The 23,288-nt window shown below is 45.7% G+C and overlaps 1 protein-coding gene across 1 annotated transcript in view; it reads right to left on the bottom strand.

Annotated features, from left to right (window-relative positions):
* LOC137446155 (mucin-5AC-like) overlaps window positions 1-23,288 on the bottom strand; it is a 66,925-nt gene that overhangs the window by 29,133 nt on the left and 14,504 nt on the right. Inside the window, 20 exon segments of the mRNA XM_068148544.1 lie at window positions 1,143-1,269; window positions 2,305-2,433; window positions 3,129-3,285; window positions 3,984-4,223; window positions 6,403-6,582; window positions 7,056-7,169; window positions 7,257-7,395; window positions 7,822-7,856; window positions 7,858-7,974; window positions 9,397-9,497; window positions 9,929-9,981; window positions 12,331-12,586; window positions 13,413-13,539; window positions 14,743-14,837; window positions 16,186-16,350; window positions 16,959-17,096; window positions 17,875-17,944; window positions 18,530-18,640; window positions 20,385-20,523; window positions 22,060-22,177. Of these exon segments, the coding sequence (XP_068004645.1) occupies window positions 1,143-1,269; window positions 2,305-2,433; window positions 3,129-3,285; window positions 3,984-4,223; window positions 6,403-6,582; window positions 7,056-7,169; window positions 7,257-7,395; window positions 7,822-7,856; window positions 7,858-7,974; window positions 9,397-9,497; window positions 9,929-9,981; window positions 12,331-12,586; window positions 13,413-13,539; window positions 14,743-14,837; window positions 16,186-16,350; window positions 16,959-17,096; window positions 17,875-17,944; window positions 18,530-18,640; window positions 20,385-20,523; window positions 22,060-22,177 (2,611 nt within the window).

The raw sequence follows: 23,288 nt of genomic DNA, 5'->3' as shown, positions 1-23,288 counted from the left end.
TTTTATTTGGTTGCAAGGTATTTATTTTATCCTTTATTTAGCTTTCTTCCATCACCCAAAGAAGCAACACTTTGTGTTTATTCCTTGGGTGTCTAGTTCCTCTTGGCCTCATTTTTTATTCTTCTTTGCCATTGTTTTCCAAACCCTTTCTTCCTATGAAACCCAAAGTTATAATTAGAGATGTAGCTAAATATTATGCAAAGCTACAGGTCAAAGTAGAAGTGAAGCCTTGCTTAAGATATTCCTCCTTTCCTCCTCCTCACTTCCCTTGTGCTTGCAATGTGCTTGCTACCAAAAAACAAGCTAAAAAGGAAAAGAGTTTAAATACTACAAGGAGTGTAAGAATGGAATGAAATACTTGCAAACAGACTTCTATAGGACATTCATACTCCTGGAACAGTGTTCTTCCTGCCATTGGAATGGGAAATAGAGAAGCCCAGGTCATAGAATCATAAAATGGTTTGGGTTGGAAGGAACCCTAAAGTTTCCATCCTCTGCCATGGGCAGGGGCAACTTCTAGTAGACTAGATTGCTCAGGGCCTCATCCAGCCTGGCCTTGAACACCTCCAGGGAAGAGACATCCACAACCTCCCTGGGCAACCTGTTCCGGTGTCTCCCCACAGTCACTGGAAAGAATTTCTTCCTCATCTCCGGTCTCAATCTCCCCTCTTCCAGCTCAAATCCATTGTCCCTCATCCTGTCACCAAGCCCCCGTAAAAAGTCCTATTTCAGCTTTCTTGTAGCCCCCTTCAGGTTCTGGAAGGCTGCTCTAAGGTCTCCCTGGAGCCTTCTCTTCTCCAGGCTGAACAACCCCAACCCTCTGTGCTTCTCCCTATAGGGGAGGTTCTCCAGCCCTCTGATCATCTTTGTGGCCTCCTCTGGACCTGCTCCAGCAGTTCAATGTGCTTCTTGTGCTGGGGGCACCAGTCATAAAGGTCTTACTGGTCTTTTATCTTTATGTTGAGGATTTACAGGACCTTCTTACTATTAATGCAGGAAGAAAATGGTCATTAGATAGTAAGACATGATTGTTACACAGTCAGCATGGACTCATCCTGTCATGTAACAGGAGCATGCAACATCCCTTGGTTGTTCTGATGGTTTTGCCTTGCAGATGAGCAGGCTGGTGGCTCAACTCTTACCATACTTGACATTCATCCCGTTTGTATATCTTTCCATCTTCGTCATCATAACAGTCGCAGAGACTAACACACGTCATCTTATCCTCATGAAAATAGGGCCTGTCTGGTGGGCAGTTGGGGTAGCAGCCTGAAGAAAGCAAAAGGAGAGTGAGAAGGTAGAACAGGTGAGAATGATCCCATCAGCATTTTATTTGTGCAGAGTGTGGTTGCAGGTCTTGTTTTGCACAGTCATAATTTTTGTTACCTCTTTTTTCCCTCAATAGCTCCAGAAAGCTGTGCAGAGTACTGCACCAGCAGAGCTCAGCCACAAGGACTTAGTCCCAGAGAGGTTTTTTAAACTCCAGTTCCCATATCACAGTATCACAGTATCACTTAGGTTGGAAAGGACCTCAAGGATCTTCGAGTCCAACCTATCAACACAGACCCCATGACTAGACCATGGCACCAAGTGCCATGTCCAATCTCCCCTTAAACGCTTCCAGGGTCGATGACTCCACCACCTCCCTGGGCAACCCGTTCCAATGCCGAATGACTCGCTCGGTGAAGAACTTCCTCCTCACCTCGAGTCTAAACCTCCCTTGGCACAGCTAGAGACTGTGTCCCCTTGTTCTGGTGCTGGGTGCCTGGGAGAAGAGGCCAACCCCTTCCTGGCTACAACCACCCTTCAGGTAGTTGTAGAGGGCAATGAGGTCACCCCTGAGCCTCCTCTTCTCCAGGCTAAACAATCCCAGCTCCCTCAGCCTCTCCTCATAGGGCTTGTGTTCAAGGCCTCTCCCCAGCCTTGTTGCCCTTCTCTGGACACGCTCAAGTGTTTCGATGTCCTTCTTAAACTGAGGGGCCCAGAATCTGCCTTTACTCATGTGGATGTTCATAGAGGTTAGTTTGAGTTGGAAGTGATGTTTAAAAATCACCTAGTCCAACCCCCTGCACTGAGCAGGGATGTCTGCAACTATAGCAGGTTGCTCAGAGCCCCACACAACCTGATCTTGAACATTACCAGGGCTGGGACACCTACCACCTCTCCTAGCAACCTGGGCCGTTGTTTCACCACCCTCAGCATTAAAAATGTCAAAGAGAATTGAATGGTGCAAATGCAGATGATGAGAAAAAAGATGGAGTGCAAGAAAAGTGCCCCCTTCAAGGACCTTGCAACTCTTTTTACCTTCTAAACCTGGCAAGTTATTGCTGCATGTTCCATTTGGGTTCTTGCAGGTCTTCATACAAGGGGCTCCACAAGGCTTATAGTGCCATTCACACTCTCCATGTTGATTGTAGTAATCACAGAAGAGTGCTAAGGAGGAACAGAAATTCAGACACGTTTGAACAAACCCTCACAGAGGGGTTTTTCATTATTCATGCCTGCTCCTCATATCCCTGCAGTGCTCCCTGGACAGTCTGGGAAACCGGGAAATAGCAGGTGTAACTGTGTGACCACTGAAACAGCTCAGTGTGAAAAGTCTGCACAGTGAGGTTACAACACAGAGCACCAGATTGGAAGGGACCCCGAGGATCATCTGGTCCAACCTTTCTAGGTGATGGCGGAGTGGAATGAGCTGGCCCAGCACCTTGGCAAGCTGAGTTTTAAAACTGATCAATGTCAGGGACTCCACAGCTTCCCTTCCCTGTCCAACTGTTCTCATGGGGAAATATTTTCTTCTGGAGTCTAATGGGAATCTCCCCAGCAGTAACTTGTCCCCATCACCCCTTGTCTTTTCCATGGGACTCCTTGTCAAAGGAGAGTCTCCATCTTCTTGGTAGCCACCTGTTTTGTGTTGGTCCATGGTGACAAAGTCTGCCCTAAGCCTTCTCTTCCCAGGTCTGAACAAACGCAGCTCTCTCAGCCTTTCCTCACATGGCAGGGCCTTCTGCCCTCTGATGATTCTCCTGGCCCTTCTCTGGACACTTTTTAACCTGTCTGCATCTTTTGTGCCAGGCTGTGTTCATTTAACTGCACTCTCAAAAGAAGCATTATGTCAGAAAACTCACGACAGATTGATGGGGTTCTCCAGGCCACGCAGACGCCAACTTCACTACACGCTTGAGCATAGGCAGCTACTGCTGTGCAGAAGCAATCACAGTCTCCTCCACTGTCACAGGCACAGGAATCTTTCACACATTCTTGGTAATATTCTGCAGGTTCAACCTGTTAGTGAAAAAGAGGTCTAATGTCACCCAACCTTCCCATCGAAATTCTTCCTTAGCTTTGCTAGGGTTGTTGATTTTAAATGACTGCAGAAGAAGACCTCCATCAGTAATTTCTTCTTCTTTGGTTTACACAGACTGCTTAACACACACAGAATCACACACAGAATCAACCAGGTTGGAAAAGACCTGAGAGATCATCACACAAAGGATAGATGATGGAGCTCAATAATGTACTGACAGACTCTTAGACACCAAGTCTTGTGTCCTAGTGGAAGATTAGATTCCTCTTCCCAGGCAATATTAGGCACTTAGAAATGAAAGTCTCTAGCACTGGAAAGAACTGAGGTACTATGAGGAGCACAGTTGCCCAGTGTTAGGTAGAGGCTATGCTGATACTTCATAACCATGTTATAATTTCACTGAGCCTCTGTTCTGTGCATGAATGCCACTACAAGACAATGTGCAGTAATCATGAAATGATTATTCTTCCAAAGCAGCTCCATATCTCCTGTGAACTACATGCCATTTTCTCTCTCACATGTAGATCTGTAGAGCAGATTGATTTCAGATTCCCTGACACAAGTCACAGTGAGGCATGCTAACGAACTAGTCATGTGTGCTGAAATGCAGGGGGAAAGGAGCTGCAGCAACACACAGGCCTGATCTCCACACAGCCACTTTCTGCCCAAGTAGTACCTGAGAGTGACAGGCAGCAAAGACGTCGCTGTTGATGATGCTGCACTGCCTCTCTGACCAGGACTTGCGGTAAGGGTTGGTAGAGCAGGGATCCTGTATGCTGAGAGCATCAGGACACGTAGAAGATACTTTCCAGCTGTTTCCAAACTCTAGGACATTCTCCACCACAGACTGACTCCTTGTAGTGAAGTCGTTGACGCCATTACCATCATAATTTCCACACAGGCCACAGACCTGGCCCTGCAAAAGGAAGTAAATAATAATGGATGAGAGGAAATCAAAAACAATATCTGAGACTGCAAGAACATTTGAAATTCAGTCCTTAGAGTGGTGTCACTCCATTCTGTCATCCCTGAACTTCTTTGTGTCAGTTCTGGGCCCCTCAGTTTAAGAAGGACATTGAGACACTTGAACGTGTCCAGAGAAGGGCAATGAGGCTGGGGAGGGGTCTGGAGCACAGCCCTGTGAGGAGAGGCTGAGGGAGCTGGGGTTGCTTAGCCTGGAAAAGAAGAGACTCTGGGGAGACCTTATTGCTGTCTGCAACTCCCTGAAGGGAGGTTGTAGCCAGGTTGGGGTTCGTCTTTTCTCTCAAGCAACCAGCACCAGAACAAGAGGACACAGTCTCAAGCTGCACCAGGGGAGGTTTAAGCTGGAGGTGAGGGGAAAGTTCTTCCCAGAGAGAGTCATTTGCCGTTGGAATGTGCTGTGCAGAGAGGTGGTGGAGTCACCGTCCCCGGAGGTGTTCAAGAGGGGATTGGATGTGGCACTTGGTGCCATGATTTAGTCATGGGGTCTGTGGTGACAGGTTGGACTCTTCCAACCTTGGTGATTCTGTGATTCTGGTTGATTCAGTGATCCTTTGCTATCTCAGCAAGGCAACACAACCCCCAAGGCTAAAAGGATACTGGAGTTGCTTCCTTCCTGAAAAGTTAACAGCACTATCTTGTTGACTATAAATCTGAGCAATCAAACCACCTCCTACAACCTCCTTTCAGGTAACTGTAGAATAGAATAGAATAGAATAGAATAGAATAGAATAGAATAGAATAGAATAGAATAGACCAGACCAGACCAGACCAGGTTAGAAGAGACCTCTAAGATCATTGCATCTAACCTATCAACCAATCCAACCCACCTAAACAGCTAACCTATGGCACCAAGCACCCTATCAAGTCTCCTCCTGAACACCTCCAGCGATGGTGACTCCACCACCTCCCCAGGCAGCCCATTCCAATGGGCAATCACTCTGTAGAGACCATAGAGAAGGCATAGCATCTGTTGCAGCCTATTCTAGTTTCACAGGTCCATAAATTTAGAATGAGGGATATTTTTTTGCAGTTATAACTTCTTGCTTAGAGCAATGCCTTTAACAAGGACATGAGGACTTGCAGGTGGCCAGCTAAGCTTTTGATGCAAGCTTTCTTTTACACAATAGATGTGCATGTGAAAAACAGCCTTAGAAAGCAGTCATAAATACTGCCAGTCCAGCCTTGCAGTCTGCTCCTTGAGTCTTTACTGCTAGGACAGCTATAAAAAGGCAGGACATTTTCCTTGCACATCCAGAAATATCCCTCATTCTACATTTATGGACCTGTGAAACTAGAATAGGCTGCAACAGATGCTATGCCTTCTCTATGGTCTCTACAGCTACCTGGAAGGAGATTGTAGCAAGGTGAGATTCACTCTCATCTCCTTAGTTACAAGTGATAGGACAAGAGGAAATATCCTCAGGTTACGCCAGAAGAGGTTTAGTTTGGACATTATAAGAAACTTTTTCACTGGGATGGGTTCCGCAGGGAGGTGGAAGGGACCTCCAGAGATTGAGTCCAACACCCCTGCCAAAGCAGGGTCACCTAGGGCAGGTAACATAGGAATGCATCCAGATGAGTCATGAAAGTCTCTACAGAAGGAGACTGCACAACCTCTCTGGGCAGCCTGCTCCAAGGCTCCAGCACCCATTGAGTAAAGTTTTTTTTCATGTTGAGGTGGAACTTCCTGTGTTCCAGTTTGTATCCATTGCTCCTATCATTGAAAAGAGACTAGCACCTTCTTCTTCACACCCACCCTTCAGATATCCATAAATATTAATCAGATCTCCTTCTCTATACTAAACAGCCTCAGATCTCTCAGCCTTTCTTCAACAGATGGATGTTCCAGTCCCTTCGCCGTCCTCACAGCCCTCTGTTGGACCCTCTCCAGTGTATCCCTGTCCCACTTGAACTGGGGAGGGGCCTGCTGGAGAAGAGCAGCAGGATGATGACATGGCTTGTTGAGCCACCAGAGGAATGAAAACCAACATGGGCTGTCCTGCAGGAATGCTGACGGTCTCATGTGCTTGGAATTCTGGCATGGACTCCACAACATTCACACCCAGTCCACAGCTGCACTGCCAATTGCCATTTAAGTGCTAGTTCCTCACCTCAAAACTGGGGTTGAGCTTGATGAAGATGCTGGTTTTCCTGTCCCACATGAGGACCAGTCCACTGGTGGTCTCAATTACCAGGTACATGCCCATATAACGGACTGTGTATGGCACCTCATCGTCGTCTCCTCTCTTTACCACAGTGACACGCTCCTCACTCAGGATCAGTTCATAGCTCTGAAGAAAGAGAAGGTAATTAGAAGTGAACTCAGCTGTGCTCTTAAACGTCATCTCATGCTGTTAAGAGCACCACAAATCTTTTATATAAGAAAATCAAACAACTCACATGTGATAAATCAAACTATATTGATGGACCTGAGGTGAAAAAGGTAATGTAGATGGTGTAGGTCAAAAAGGTGTGCTGGCAGTCACTCTGTTGCACAGAGTGAGATAATCTTCTGTCATGATAGGCTCGATCTCTTCTTCTAAGTTTGCCCAAGATGGCATAAGATCAGGCAGGAGATGGAAAAGGTAGAAAACTGGGAAGCCCTACCAAACATCTCACTTCAATCCAGGGGAAGCTTAATTTATAAGTTGATTTGCTTTAAAAAATATTTCCCCCCCTTCCTTAGAGCAATGGATATCTGTGCCTCTCCTAAGCCCTAAGACAGATCCAGGACAAAACCTATCTCCACACAAAACCTTCTTACCTCCAAGAAAACTTTGATAGATTTTGAGCAGGTTGTTCCAGTGTTGCCACAGGGAATATTTTCAGTGATAACCGTGAAGGTCCCATTGGTGACTCCACTCTTCCCACAGTGACTCTGGGCAAAGGATAACATTTTCAAATCCATTAGTTTTGTAGACATGATCAAGGCTGTATTTCATTTACTATTGCTAGTTGTCAGTACCTGGACCAGTGTGTATTCACAGTTTCCATTGAAGTCGAACTTTTTGTCATCAAAGGTCTTATAATGACCATCTCCATAAACAGCACAAGTGCCCAGACACTGATTTTTGGTGCATTCCCACTTCCTATTCTTGCAGACACTAGGAATGAGAACAAAACAATTTAATAATAAACCAGCTCACTGTTTTGTGTAGACACATCCCAAGAACCCAGGATTTGTTTGGCAGCTCATGCCCAGTCAGTGTTGTATTGATTCTGCAGTTGAAATAGTCCTTTACATTTTCCCCATAAAGAATCAAAGCCAAGTTCTTCTCTGCTACTCCAAAACCAATAACTGTAGGTTAATACTTAATGAATGCTGGTGCCCCAAAGATTTCCATCTATCCTGTGTTTTGGCCATCTGCCTGCTTCAGAAGAAAAGCTGCTTACACCATTTAAGCCAAACCTAAAAGATCCATCAGCTGATGAAGTGTGCAACTCACATCTTTCCTCACCACTGTACTGCTTATGCTCTTTGCAAAGGCAAATGGTGGAACTGGGAAGGCTGCTTCTGAGGAAATCCTTACCAGGTGTTACAGTCAACATCAATCTTTTCCCCCAGGCTGGTATGTGGCTTCATTGTGAATACAAGGACATTGCTCTTCAGGAATACAACCACCATTGCCATCTAACACGAGCCCATTGGGGCACACACAGCCAGATACACATTGTGTGCTATACTGGAAGAAACGAGAGGAAGAAGGCATTTCAGAATGAAATCATCACAACAGCAAAAGGAAGCTTAAATTTGACTAAAATGTCTTTGTACAGTATTATTTGAGCCCATTTTAAATGAGAGAGGACTACAGAGTAATTCTAGGATAGGGGAACAAAAAGCAAGTTTTTAGCCATTGATTTCATAGGGTATACATCTGCTAAAGAGAAATGTTTTAAAATCATAGAATTGTCAGGGTTGGAAGGGACCTCAAGGATCATCTAGTTAGAATGGAATGGAATGGAATGGAATGGAATGGAATGGAATGGAATGGAATGGAATGGAATGGAATGGAATGGAATGGAATGGAATGGAGTAGAGTAGGCCAGACCAGGTTGGAAAAGACCTTTGAGATCATCCAGTCCAACCTATCACCCAACACCATCTAATCAACTAAACCATGGCAGTCCCAACACCCCTGCCATGAGCAGGGACATCTCACACTACATCAGGATGCCCAGAGCTACATCCAGCCTGGCCTTCAAAACCTTAAGGAATGAGGCTTCTACCACCTTCCTGGGCAACCTGTGCCAGTGTCTCACCACCCGCAGAGTGAAGAACTTCCTAACATCTGATCTAAATCTCCCCTCCTCTAGCTTGGATCCATTCTCCCCATCTTGGATCCCCCATCTCCCCAGTCCTATCACTCCCTGACACCCTAAAAGGTCCCTCCCCAGCTTTCCTGTAGCCCCCTTCAGATACTGGAAGGCCACAATTAGGTCTCCTCAGAGCCTTCTCCTCTCCAGACTGAATAACCACAGCTCTCTCAGGCTGTCTCCAGACAGACAGATCCTGGCAGCTTGGAAAATCTGAAATAAATGGAATCTTAACTCCTGCTCTGTGTTAGCTGAAGAAGCTTTGCACTTTGCAGTGGGTGATTTGGGACTGAGGGAAGGTTTAAAAGGGGGGGGGGGAAAAGCATTTTTTCCCCCAGTTTGGTTGAGTTACATTGAAATGTGTCTCATATGCTGATTATTCCTTCAATGGCAGGTGGCCACCATGCACCTAGGTGCAGTAATAGAATTAGGTGTGCAAGAGGTTCACAACTGCATCATGGTATGAGAAAGATTTCTCCTAACCAGTTTACAGCCAGTCATGTTCTCCTAAAGAAGTAAAATGCCTGGCAGAGCCCTAGATATTTCCACTACTGATTGCTTTTACCTGCAGTAGCTGAAGAAAGTAGACCCCAATCTCATGAATTATAATGGATACTACTTCATTTTATTTTGGTCTGGTGTGTCATAACTTGGGTTTAGGCTTTTGCTACAGGAGCAAAGTATCTGTGTTGTAGATTCAGAGTAGATCAGATAGATATGTCAATGACCATAGCACCATGAGCTCAGACCAAACCTGGCTCCACCAGTTAATGCAACCCTGCTATACTTACACACTGCATGTCCAGAGTCTGGCAGCTTTTTTGACATCCTGCTCCAGTTTTTCCTGCAGTGGCATTTGTGCAGTCGAAGTAGACCAAGGGAGATTCACAGACTAGGAGGAGAGGAGAAGTGAGAGAGGTAAGAAATGGCACAGGGTTTATCCCACAGCTGTAGCCATTGGAACTATCTAGAAACCCTTTGCAAATTGCACATTGCAGTTCTTGGGGATTGCTGTTGCTATTCAATCTACTACTAATTCAGTCTACTAAGAGACTCACTCCAGAGCCCTGATTTCCCAGTGCAGAAAAAAACTCCCCACCACAGTATTTCAGAAACAAATCCTTATGCAAAAGAGCTTTGATCATTAATCTTGCTTCACTCCTGCTTGGCATGATAGCTATTGCACTGCAGCTAAATGCGAAAGACTTCTGTTATTTAAAAATCCATTAAGAAAAATCAATCCTTGTAACTATTTCTGACCAAAACCTGGCACAGACAAAAAAAGATAAATGGAAGATTATGATTTGGTTTTGGTTTGTTTACCTGGATCTACATTGGGTGCTCCCGTGCAACTCAATTTTCCCTCGCTGCATTTGCTGTAAGAGAGAGAGAGAAACAATTGCTGTTGGTAGGCTGGAGGTGAGAAGAAATTTCTTCACAGAAGGAGTAATTGGCCATGAGAAGAGAAGAGAAGAGAAGAGAAGAGAAGAGAAGAGAAGAGAAGAGAAGAGAAGAGAAGAGAAGAGAAGAGAAGAGAAGAGAAGAGAAGAGAAGAGAAGAGAAGAGAAGAGAAGAGAAGAGAAGAGAAGAGAAGAGAAGAGAAGAGAAAGAGAAGAGAAGAGAAGAGAGAAGAGAAGAGAAAGAGAAGAGAAGAGAAGAGAAGAGAAGAGAAGAGAAGAGAAGAGAAGAGGAAGAGAAGAGAAGAGAAGAGAAGAGAAGAAGAGAAGAGAAGAGAAGAGAAGAGAAAGAGAAGAGAAGAGAAGAGAAGAGAAGAGAAGAGGAAGAGAAGAGAAGAGAAGAGAAGAGAAGAGGAAGAGAAGAAGAAGAGAAGAGAGAAGAGAGCAGACCAGGTTGGAAGAGACCTTCAAGATCATCGTGTCCAACCTATCAACCAATCCAACCCACCTAAACAACTAACCCATGGCACCAAGCACCCCCATCAAGTCTCCTCCTGAACACCTCCAATGATGGTGACGCCCCACCACCTCCCCCAGGCAGCCCATTCCAACTGGGCAATCACTCTCTCTGTGTAGAACTTCTTCCTAACATCCAGCCTAAACCTCCCCTGGTGCCAGCCTCTGAAACTGTTGTCTTCTTGTTCTGATGCTGGCTGCCTGGGAGAAGAGACCAGCATCTGCCTGCCTACAACCTCCTTTCAGGTAGTTGTAGGGAACAATAAGGTCACCCCTGAGGTCTCCTCTTCTCCAGGCTAAGCATGTGCTTAGCTTAAGAATGCACTGCCCAGGGAGGTGGTGGAGTCCCCATCCCTGGAAGTGTACAAAAAAAGCCTTGGATGTGGCACTTGAAGCCATGGTTTAGTTGTCAGGAGGTGTTAGGTATCAGGTAATAGATTGAACTTGATGATCTCTGAGGTCTTTTCCTACCTGGTTGATTCTGTGATTCTGTGTGATTCTGTTGGGGGTTTTTTGTTTTGTTTTGTTTTGTTTTTTTGTGTTGTTTTCCCTCAAACTATATATTGGAACTGAGGGCTACTTCTCTTTTGCCAGGGTTGAGAATTTTCCAAAGGAATTCCAGAAGGCTCTTCTGCAGTCTCAGGAAATCATTTCCCTCAGTGCTGCTTTTATATGATGGCCACTATTGCTTAACAGGAGAAAAAACATAGGCTGATGTGAGTGTGTGTGTGAAGTCTCTGCTTGCAGCTTACTGTCCCATAGGATCAATCCTTGCTGGTGTTATCATAACAAATAACAGCAACCATTAAGGAATCATGGAATCACATCTAAAATGTACCTAAATGCAATTGTTCTGTTGACCTGGAAATATCCTAGAATGACGTAGGTTGGGAAAGAACTTTTAGATCCAACCAAGCCCAACCATTAATCCAGCACTGCCAGGTCACCACTAAACTGTGCCACTCAGTACCACATCTACATGGCTTTAAAACCCCTGTAGGGAAGGCAACTCCACCACTTCCCTGGGGAACCTATTCCAGGGCTTGACAACCTTTCTGGGGAGAAATTGTTCATCATGTCCAACCTAAGCCTTTCCTGGCATAACACAAGGCCATTTCCTCTTGTCTTATCCTCCCCTCCAGCTCTTCTTGTAGAGGGGTTGTCACATTTGCTAGCCTTCAGTCAACTTGGACCTCCTAGGTCAGGCTGGTAAATACTGGCAAGTGGCTTGGTGAGCACTTTCACCAGCTCCCTCCAGCACCAGAACAAGAGGACACAGTCTCAAGCTGCGCCAGGGGAGGTTTAGGCTGGATGGTAGCAAGAAGTTCTTCATAGAAAGAGTTATTGGCCATTGGAATGTGCTGCCCAGGGAGGTGGTGGGGTCACCATCACTGGAGGTGTTTAGGAAGAGACTTGATGGGGTACTTGGTGCCATGGGTTAGTTGATTAGATGGTGTTGGGTGATGGGTTGGACTCGATGATCTCGAAGATCTCTTCCAACCTGGTTAATTCTATTCTATTCTATTGTAGTCTAGTCTAGTCTAGTCTTCTATTCTATTGATTTGAATATATCTAAGTGGTGAGCATCTGTCTAACCATCTCCCCTTGGATTCTAGGAGCTTCCTTCTGCTCCCCATCCCTGTTTCCAGCTCTGGGAATGTGTACTATCCTTAAACATTGAGATAAAATGGGGGGGGGGTGGGGGGGAAATGAGAGAACAATAAATTACAAACCAAGCAAGGCAGACGGAGACCACTTGAAATGGTAAACACATGTCCTATTGCTTAAGAGTTTGGGGAAGGACTCACTCACCAAGCAACTCCATTTTCCCGGACAACTTCTCCAACAGGCAGTGGAGATCCTCTGTAGTAGCAGGGGCACTCTGTAGCAGGCACACATTTGCCACTCTCATCCATGTAGGTTCCATCTGTGCATGTGCAGCCATCAACGGGGACAAACTTCACGCTGCAGGTGACATCAGTCTCGCTCAGAGAGCGGCAGGTGGGTTGGCAGGAAGAGATGGTGTAGCTGTAGTTGAGGGATTTGGGGCATGAGGTGGTGTATTTTGCTTGAGAGGGGAAAATAGAATGTTTGTTAGTTCCAGGTGATTGTTTCTGGTGAGGAAAAAAAAATAGCATGGAAACAATGCTGTACACCCCTGCCTATGCTGCATCTTTCATTTCTGAATACTTCCACAGTTAGACCCAAAAGCCTACTGCACATGTGGAGGAAATGATGTATGAAAGGTGAAAATGCTTTTCCTGGTGGAATTTTGGAAAGAAATCTCCACTGGGTGCTACCATAGGAATGGGAAATAAAGAAACCCAGGTCATAGGATCATAGAATGGTTGGGGTTAGAAGGGACCTTAGAGATCATCCAGTTCCAACCCTCCTCCTAAGGGCAGGGATGCCTCCCACTAGATCAGGTTGCTCAAGGCCTCATCCAACCTGGCCTTGAACACCTCCAGGGAAGGGACATCCACAACCTCCCTGGGCAACCTGTTCCAGTGTCTCACCACCCTTGCAGTAAAGAATTTCTTCCTAATCTCCCATCTAAATCTGTCCTCTTCAAGCTCAAAGCCACTTCCCTCATCCTATGCCTCCCAGCCCTTGTCAAAAGTCCTTTTCCTAGGTTTCGTGTAGTCCCTTCAGGCTCTGCAAGGCTGCTCTAAGGTCTCCCTGGAACCATCTCTTCTCCAGGCTGAACAGACCCAACTCTCTCAGTTTGTCCCCATAGGGAAGGTTCTCCAGCCTTCTGATCATCTTTGTGACCCTTCTCTGGGCCCATTCCAACTGCTCCATGTCCTTCTTGTGCTGGGGACCCCAGAACTGATCTCTGATCAGCAGTTTTCCTTGATGCATTCTTAGGAAAGGGGATGGTTAAGAGTGCTTACTGCAGACGTCAGTCCTCCACCCGGGCAGCTGGATTCCTTTTGCAGCACAAGCTCTCACGTAGGAAGAGAGGGCTGCACACATGCAGTCCTCACTGTTTGCACAGTTGCAGGTGTCAAACATGCAGTTCTAGGAACAGAGAAAAGGGAACACTTAGCATTGGTAATACTGCCCACCTGAAGAATAAAAAGAGCATTATCATTCTGCTCTTAAGCACTTATCCTTCAGGTATGCTCACTCACAGACACACTAACACAGCCCTTAGCACTTTCCACTCTGTGTCTACATTTCCTGGCAGGGAGAATGAAGGTAATGGAAATTCAATCAATGCCTAAAGCTGTTATTGGGAAATTATGGTCTGAAAGTCTGTACAGCTTCATCTTCCTCTGAACCACAGTTATGAGCATAACCAACATACAGACTCTACAAAGCTCTGTTCACAGTACCCAGCCAAGACCACCAGTCCACACCTGGGTAATTCACTGTAAGGAGAAATATTTGCCACAGGCTGATAGCAGAATGGTAATAATTAGTTCATGAGCTTTCAGTGTCAAGTAGTTATTAATGAGCTATGAAGCTGGTGAGACAAGAATTCAGGGATATTCATAGAATCAAAGCATTGTTAGGGTTGGAAGGGATCTCAAGGATCAGCCAGTTCCAACCCCCCTGCCATGGGTAGGGACACCTCATGCTAGAGCAGGTTGCTCACATCTAGCTTGGCCTTAAAAACCTCCAGGGATGAGGCTTCCACCACCTCCCTGGGCAACCTGTGCCAGTGTCTCAGCATCCTCATGGGGAAGAACTTCTTCCTAACATCTGATCTAAATCTCCCCTCCTCTAGCTTAGATCCATTCCCCTTAGTCCTATCACTACCTGCCACCCTAAAAGGCCCCTCCCTAGCTTTCCTGTAGCCCCTTCAGATACTGGAAGGCCACAATAAGGTCTTCTCTGAGCCTTTTCTTCTCCTGAACAACCCTAACTCTCTCAGCCTGTCTTCAGACATTTGACAGGGCTTTTACACACACTTCCTACTCTATGTGTATATCTACCCAGGAGTAAATAGCTGCTTTTTCACTTGCAAGCAAGTCAAGATCTTGAAGCTAAGACTGCCAATTGAAATAGGGCAATGTTACAGCACACATTGAGAGAAGGAAGTGCTGCAGTACACAAATGAAAATAGAGGCATTATGTAAGATGAAAGTCATGTCTGGAACAGGCTCTTCTTGGGTAATCATAGAATGGTGAGGGGTTGGAAAGGACCTCCAGAGATCATCAAGGATGATCCTCTTTCTGTTGGCTCTAAAGGGAAAGAAAAACAATCCAGCAAAGTACCGTGTAGTGAACAGAGGGATTCACTGCGTAGTGACAGGCAGCAAAGGGTCCTGTGCTGTTAGTGAGCAGTCCACACCAGTGCTCAGCATATTTCTCTGTGAGGGGAACACACAACATGAATGACCATTACTCTTTGTATTCCTTTAGTTCTCAAACCACACTGCCCTGGCATATGGAGACAGTTCTGAAATGACACCAGACCTCTCCATCTCCTTCCCTTTTCCCCCCTGTGACCATTTGAGGCGATGCCTTTAACAAAGGGACACTATGGCCGAATGTTAATAAACAAAGGATAGGTCTAAACTAATTTCATTGGTGGAGAAGCAGAAGCACTGCCTTGAGTTTTGATTCCCAGTGGGACTTGTCTCAGTTCAGTCTTGCACTTTTTCCTCCTGTAGCTCACAGCTTGTGGGCTTTCGGCCAGACTGACCTTGGAGCAGATAAGGCCTCTTCTAACATTCTAACACATAACTGCTTTTAATTAACATTTGCTCTTTTTTCTCTCTTTCTAACCCTCTTTGGGGAAAAAGGGGAGAGAAGGGGGTACGGGGGGAAACCTTTCCTCCAGATGGGGGGAAGGGAATCTCATTTCTGTGTCACTTTGTTATATATGTTTGTATATATTGTAAATATTGTAAACTCTGTATATAAACCTGCATTCCCTAAACTGCTTTGTAAATATAGCACACAATCCCTTTGCTAATCTGGCTGCGTTTTTTTTTCCTTTCAATTTTCTTCCCTTTACTTACGGGGGGGAAGAAGGCTTTGCAGCCTTCCCCTTCAACCCTCAACACCCCCACTTAGCTTGTGGGCTAAGGCTCCTAAATCTTATAGAACCATAGAATGGCCCAGGCGGGAAGGAACCTCCAAAGCTCATCCAGTCTGACCTCCCCACAGACAGAAGGGACATCCCCAACTAGGTCAGGTTGCCCAGGCCCTTGTTGAACTTTACCTTGAATATCTCCAGGGAAGGGGCCTCAACCACTTCCCTGGGCAACCTGTTCCAGTGTTCCACCACCTTCATAGTAAAGAACTTGTTCCTGATATCCAGTGTAAATCTGCTCTTCTCTAGTTTGAAGCCATTGCCCCTCATCCTGGCACTGCAGGCCTTTGTAAACAGTCTCGCCCATCCTTAGTGGGTGAATGAAATATTTGCAGATATTCCTGCAATTCATTCCCTTAACACCAAGCTGTCAGCTCAGACATCCTCTCTGTTCTCAATGACCATGCAGTTTCCTTCCATTGTATTCCTATGACTTTTCCTTTGCCTGCTTACTGAGCCCTGAGGCTTTCATGTGGAATATTTGCGTCTGAAGTCAGGTGTATGTTTTTAGCAAGTATGTAAGTCTTTATTCCCTTATCTTTGCTTTCTGATAGATCTGTTTTCCTTAGGGGGAAAAAAAGTAAATAAATAAGCTGGACCAAATTCTAAGGAGCACTCACCATTATCAATGCTGAGGGCACAAGGGTTCTCAAAACTGCGCTGGACGTTAGGGCACGAGGCCTGAGTTTTCCACGTGTTGGCAAACGCTGCTGCTGTGCCTTCAATTATTCCACTGATGGCCCGGAAGTCATCAGTTTGGGCATTGTTGAAGTTTCCACAGAGACCTGTTGAGAAGCAGTGAGAAGGTTGTAGTGCTCATACTAGAGAGAAGGCGAGGTGACTCCACCACCTCCCTGGGCAGCACATTCCAATGGCTAACAACTCTCTTTGGGAAGAACTTTCTCCTCACCTCCAGCCTAAACCTCCCCTGGCACAGCTTGAGACTGTGTCCTCTTGTTCTGGTGCTGGCTGCCTGGGAGAAGAGACCAATCCCCACCTGGCTACAACCTCCCTTCAGGGAGTTGGAGACAGCAAGAAGGTCTCCCCTGAACCTCCTCTTCTGCAGGCTAAGCAACCCCAGCTCCCTCAGCCTCTCCTCACAGGGCTGTGCTCCAGACCCCTTCCCAGCTTCGTTGCCCTTCTCTGGACACCTCCCAGCAACTCAACACCTTTAACTGAGGAGCTCAGAACTGGACACAGGACTCAAGGTGTGGCCTAACCAATGCTGAGCACAGGGCAGAATGACCTCCCTGCTCCTGGTGGCCAGGATGCCCTTGGCCTTCTTGGGCACACTGCTGGCTCATGTTCAGCTGCTGTCACCATCAGTGGAGGTGTTTAAAAAAAGGAAGGCATGGCACAAGGTGTGCTTGGGGGTTTCTGGTTGTTCCCTTACCGCAGGTCAGGCCTTTGAAAGCAGGATCCAGTCTCACAAACACTTGCATGATGGGTGTGATTTGGATTTCCAGGTGGACACCGGTGGTTGTCTGCATGATGATGAAGAACGTCGAGGGTCTGAACACGATGACATTAGCTACAGATGAAAAAACCACCACAGAATGGTCACTTTCTGAACAAGGTCAAATGCTGGATGCAGTGCATCATTACATTATCCTTCTGGGGTTTCTATCACAATTGTTGCAAAATTCTGAGGTGAAATAAAGCCAATCTTGATGAAAATGAATCAGAGATACAAATCAAAACATTGCAGAATTTGCTTGTAGCTATCAAGTTGCTAACTTGATTTGCTGTCTCAACATTAAGCAGCTTGGAAGTACTCTTTCCAAGAGAATAAGACCGTGTGGCACTGAGCAGTAAAAAGAATCCTTCTGGTTTTGTTTCTGTGCTTGTACAGCAAACATCAGAGCCCTCACTCTGCTGGAGAAGAAAAATAAGCAGACCTGGAGGTCAGAGATACCTCATGGAATCATTAGTTATTGAGACAAGGAGCACAATCATTTCTTTCTGAGGAAGTGTGAATGGAAGGGTGGCAAGTTAAAAAAACTCAGAGGTAGAAGAGGTAAACAGATGTCTTCTATGCTCAGATTTGGGCAGTGAGAAGAACGTAAACCTTACACTGCTTCCATTTAAATTCTTGCCTATGCTTCATGCTCTCCTATGTCTTTATGTCACCAAACTTCCCACTTCTTATGTAAAAAGGACTTGTGGGGCTCCAGAAATAGCCCAGAGGTGTGAACATGCAGGTTCTGAAGAGCTCACAGCCTTTTTATTTCCATGGTTTTAGAAAACAAGCAGGTGTGAGGCTGAACTTCTGAGATTATTGCTCAAGAGAGTGCTAGAGAACAGAATACCTGCTGAGATGGGTAGCTGGGTGGGGATGGAGTTCATATGCACACCACCATCAGATCTGACCTCAATGATCTGGTAAGGGAAGAAGAACAAGAGGCAAAGGTGTGAAGGATTACTACAGCCCAAATTAGGGTGACAGTTCCAGGGACAGTCATTAAAAGGGTATTAAATAATAAGGGGAGTTTATTTTCTATTTCACCTCCTCTCTTTTTCCACTTTGTGCACTTCACTAATTTTCCCTGCCACAAAAGGAATATTTTTAAAGAGCCTTTCTCAGCTCCTTAGGGAATTACATCATCCTGGTTTTACTGAACACATCTGGGTGATGAATTACATCCCTTACTGTTGTAGTTTCTGACCTAAAAGCTCTTCTTTCCCTCCCCCGCCCCCCAGCATCTAATTGTCAGGGAGAATAGCTTTCCTTCTGCTTTATGAGCAACAATGCTTTTCTTAATGAACATCCACAAAGCCAAATTTGTGGCTGATGTGATTTTTGTGACAGAGTCAGTTTCTGTGCACTTGATGACAAATACTATGTGCTTATCACAGCTGCTGCCCATTTGAGACAGAAATGCTGTGCCCGGACCGACTAAGCCCCAGCTTCTTTGCTCCCCATAGTTCTAAAAGCCATTCCCCCTGCTTCTTTTGCACCCTTACAGTTTGCCCTTTGTTCATGTTGAGGGTGACTGTCTTGAGGCAGGTCTCGGTGTCTGTCTGGCCGCACTTGAGCAGTTCTGCCAGGATGGTGAAGCTGTCGTCTGTGCAGTGCTGAAACAACAAAGCCCGCAGTTATTTCACAACAGCTTTCCCCTCTCCATTTTTTTTCTTAATAGTGAGCAATCATTTCTGTTTCTGGGGAAGATCCACACTCTTCCAAACCCCAGGCCTTCTTTGGCTCCAAGTGCCATGTCCAAAAAAGGATTGGATGTAGCACTTGGAGCCATGGTTTAGTTGTCAGGAGGCGTTAGGTATTAGGTAATAGGTTGGACTTGATGATCTCTGTGGTCTTTTCCAACCTGGCTGATTCTATGATGTTTCTATGAGCTAATATTCCATTTTGCTTTTCATAATGACTAGAAACAGCCAAAGAACTAGAATCTGGGTTTGGGTTTTATGGGTGATATCCATATTTGGAGCTTTTCTTTGTGCTCGCTTCTAATATCTGATCCCATTCTACTCTGTCTTTCGTTTCTCTGTAGCTGGTGTCAGTGCTAGACAAAATTGTCAGAGAAAAACATTTGTCAGGAGAATGGTAGCAGAAGGGTTTTTTTCCCCCCTTCCCATCTGAATTTTGTAGATGGGGGGGGGGGAAAGGAAGGCAATGAACAAACAGAAGCAGCCCCCAAAAGATCAAAATGTGGCACGTGGTGTCATAGTTTAGTGGTCATGAGGTGTTGGGTGACTGGTTGGACTTGATGATCTTTGAGGTCTCTTCCAACCTGATTGATTCTATGATTCCATGATTTCACTTGCACATTGTTGTGATGAATTATTTGTATTATAATTAGATTCACAGAATTGCAGAATGGCTTAGCTTGGAAGGGACCTTAGAGATCATCTACTCCAACCTCCCCACCATGGGCAGGGAGCTAATTAGCTTCTAATTCTTCTGTTTCTTTGGACTTACTTTTAGATCTCTTTAAAAATATTCAAAGCCTAAATAAAAGGTAGCAGTTGGCTTGAAATGATTTTCTGCATTTGAGCTTCCCAGAAGTCAAACATAATTGTTAGTCTTACCAACTCAATTTGGCCCAATGCCATGCTAGTAACAAGGCAAAAGTGGTGCAACTCAGCAAGAAAGTTGGATTAACCACACCGAAAAGAATGTAGACTAAGCAAGTCCTTCAAGAAGGCAATGCTCTTCAGCAATCACTACATCACAGAACTGAGATTCCCCAGTAAAGACCACACACTGCTGCATGACATCCTGGGGCTTTTTAGTCTGGGGAGAAGACTGAGAAGGAATCTAATCTATGTCTGTGAATATGTGAGGGCTAGGGGTCAGGAAGGAAGGGACAGGGACAGCCTCTGCTCAGTTGCACCCTGGGGTAGGACAAGGGGCAATGGATGGAAACTACAGCACAGGAAGTTCCACCTCAACATGAGGAGGAACTTCTTTACTGTAAGGGTCACAGAGCCCTGGAGCAGGCTGCCCAGAGAGGTTGTGGAGTCTCCTTCTCTGAAGACTTTCAAGCCCTCCCTGTATGTCTTCCTGCAAGACCTGTACTGGATTCTATGGTCCTGCTGTGGCAGGGGGTTGGACTTGAAGGTCTCCTGAGGTCCCTTCCAGCCCCTAACATCCTGGGGTCCTGTGAACTGGTGATTGTCATTTGGCTGGCTGTTCTATAAACATCTGGCTAGGTGGGAGGCAATTTAACGGCTGTATGCCACAAGAACTGAGTTTCAAAAGCATTGATTGGGATCACCTCTTCTTCCTGTATATGTAACAATAAATAAATAAGGCTTTAACCTATAAGTCAGGCTTTATGACCTAGTAGTAGCTGATTCCCACCTTGGAAAGGACATATGTGCAGTCTCCATGGTGGTCATAAGTTTTTTTGTCAAAGGTGGAAATGTGTGAACCTCCCTCTACGGAGCATATTCCTGGGCATGACTTGTCTGTGCAGTTCCACTGGCCTCCAATGCAGGTGCTGGGAGAGACAAAACAAAGTTAGCTGAAGTCAGTAGCAGTGGTCCAGAGCAAAGTGAATTACAGTGATGTTGGGCTCAGCTATGGTGCTGCTGCTTTTTCATTCAAGCTGTAGTTTGACGCCTGGTAAATCTAGATTTAAGACTTCACAGAACGTCACAAAGATGTGATGCAGGATTAAACTAATGGCATCCTGGCTTGGATTAGGAACACTGCAGCCAGCATGGAGAGGGAGGTGATCATCTCCCTGTGCTCTGCACTGGGGAGGCCACAACTTGAGTGTTGCATTCAGTTCTGGGCTCCTCACTATAGGAGGTACATTGAGGTGCTAGAGGGTGTCTAGAGAAGGGCAATGAGACTGGAGAAGGACCTGGAGCACACGAGCTATGAGGAGCAGCTGAGGGACCTGAGGGTGTTCAGTCTGGAGAAAAGGAGCCTGAGGGAGACCTCACTGCTCTCTACAACTGCCTGAAAGGAGGTTAGAGCGAGGAGAAGGCAGCCCCTTCTTCCTAGTGACGAGTGACAGGACAAGAGGAAATGGATACAAGCTACACCAGGAGAGATTTAGGCTGGATATTAGGAGATATGTCTTCACTGAAAAGGTTCTCAAACATTGGAATGATCTGCCCAGAACTGTGGTGGAATCACTGTCCTTGGAGGTGTTCAAGCAGCATGTGGACCTGGCACTTAGGGACGTGGTTAAGTGTTGACACTTCACTTTTGGGTCAGGGGTTGGACTGGATGATCTTTGAAGTTTTTTTCCACCAGACACATTCTGTGATTAAAAGGAATGCATTCCCTTTTTTAATTTAGCTGTTTTCCTCCTGTGGTCAAGTGATCTCTCCAGCAACAGGTATTGGATGAGGAACTGCTTTGTTTGTGTGGCTACCATGAAGCCCAACGACAAATCAAAATCTCTTCTGTTTTGTCATAGAAATACAGACTCATGGAATTGTTTCAGTTGGAAGAGCCCTCTGAGATCAGCCATCAGCCTCCTAATGCTACCCAGGCCATTAAGCCATGTCCCAAAGTGCCATGTCCACACATTTCTTGAACCCATCCTTGTCATAGAAATGGTTCAGACACTCCCAGAAGTGTAACCCCCACACTTATTGATGCAGAGCATTCCTGCTCTCTAAGGTGATGTGGTAGTGCACGGGCACAGAATTAATAATGGTGCAATCAAGGCTGAAGGTTGCATTGTGCCATCCCTTGCTTGCTCCAGAGAAAGTAAATATTTGCAAGTACACAAAAGACTGCAGCTTCACCTTCCTTAGAGGAGCCCAAATGTTTGAACCAAATAAACAACCAGGAAGACTGGTGAGAAATCTAAACTTCATAAATCCTTGCTTTGATCTCCTTGAGTTAAAGCACAAAGCTGTTGCTAAATAAAACAGAATATTGTTCCTTAAGGATGTTTTGGAGCTGTAGTGGTCAGTTAAACACACATATCAGTGGTTGCAGTGATGCAATCACAGACAATAAACCATTAAACATTTGAGAGGAAACAGTAAGTTAGAGAAGTAACAAAGATTACCAGGCCTGGCAGGGTTCTGAATAAGAAGTTCCTGTAGCGTAGGTGTTGCCATTGTAAATACAGGAGCACTGCTCCTGGGGAATGCAGCCAGAGCTGTTGATGTCATCAAATACAGTCCCTAGATTAAATAGAAATGGCAAAACCTTAGAGTTGTAGAGTCATTGAGGTTGGAAAAGACCTCTAAGATCATCTAGTGCAGCCGTTAGCCTAACAGCACTATGCCCTCAAAGCCATGTCCTGAAGTCTATGTCTACACCTTTTTTGAGCATCCTTAGAGATGGTGACTCCACCCCTGCTCTGGGCAGCCTGTTCCAATGCTGGACCAACCTTTCAGTAAAGAAATCTTTCCTCATATCCAATATAAACCTCCCCTGGCACAGCTGGAGGACCTATAGCTTCTTACCTGGGAGAAGAGCTGGGGAGCTGGGGTTGCTCAGCCTGGAGAAGAGGAGACTCAGGGGTGACCTTATCACTCTCTACAACTACCTGAAGGGAGGTTGTAGACAGGTGGATGATGGTCTCTTCTCCCAGGCAGCCAGTACAAGAGGACACAGTCTCAGGCTGCGCCAGGGGAGGTTCAGGTTGGATGTTAGGAAGAAGTTCTATACAGAAAGAGTGATTGCACTATGGAATGTGCTGCCTGGGGAGGTGGTGGAGTTGCCGTCATTGAAGGTGTTCAGGAGGAGACTTGATGGGGTGCTTGGTGCCATGGGTTAGCTGTTTAGGTGGGTTGGATTGGTTGATGGGTTGGACACGATGATCTTGAAGGTCTCTTCCAACCTGGTTTGGTTTATTCTAATAAAGAGACCAATGTCCAACTCACACCAACTTCCTCTCAGGGAGTTGTAGAGAGTGAGAAGGTCATCCCATAGACTCCTCCAGACTAAACCACCCCAGTTCCCTCAGTCACTCCTCAAAACACTCATCCTCTAGCCCCTTCCCCAGCTTTGTTGCCCTTCTCTCGACACACTCCAGCACTTCAATGTCTTTCTTATAGTGAGGACCCCAAAACCACAAACCCAGTATTTTACGTGTGGCTTCACCAGTGTCAAATAGAAGGGCACAATCACTTGCCTGCTCCTGCTAGCCATCCTTGTTCAGTTAAAGAGGGATTTGCATCTTACATCTTATGGTTCTTTTTTATTATTTTTTTTTTTTTTTAATAAGAGCTATTTCCATATTTTTTGGTTACAAAATCTTAGTGTCATCTTAGAGGCAGCTGTCAGGAC

This window comes from Melanerpes formicivorus, unplaced genomic scaffold (assembly GCF_026170545.1).
Source record: "Melanerpes formicivorus ecotype bairdi unplaced genomic scaffold, bMelFor1.0.p_v2 SCAF_16, whole genome shotgun sequence".
Classification (NCBI taxonomy): domain Eukaryota; kingdom Metazoa; phylum Chordata; class Aves; order Piciformes; family Picidae; genus Melanerpes; species Melanerpes formicivorus.
Note: the sequence above shows the minus strand (reverse complement) of the source record. Positions and strands in the feature narration are given on the sequence as shown.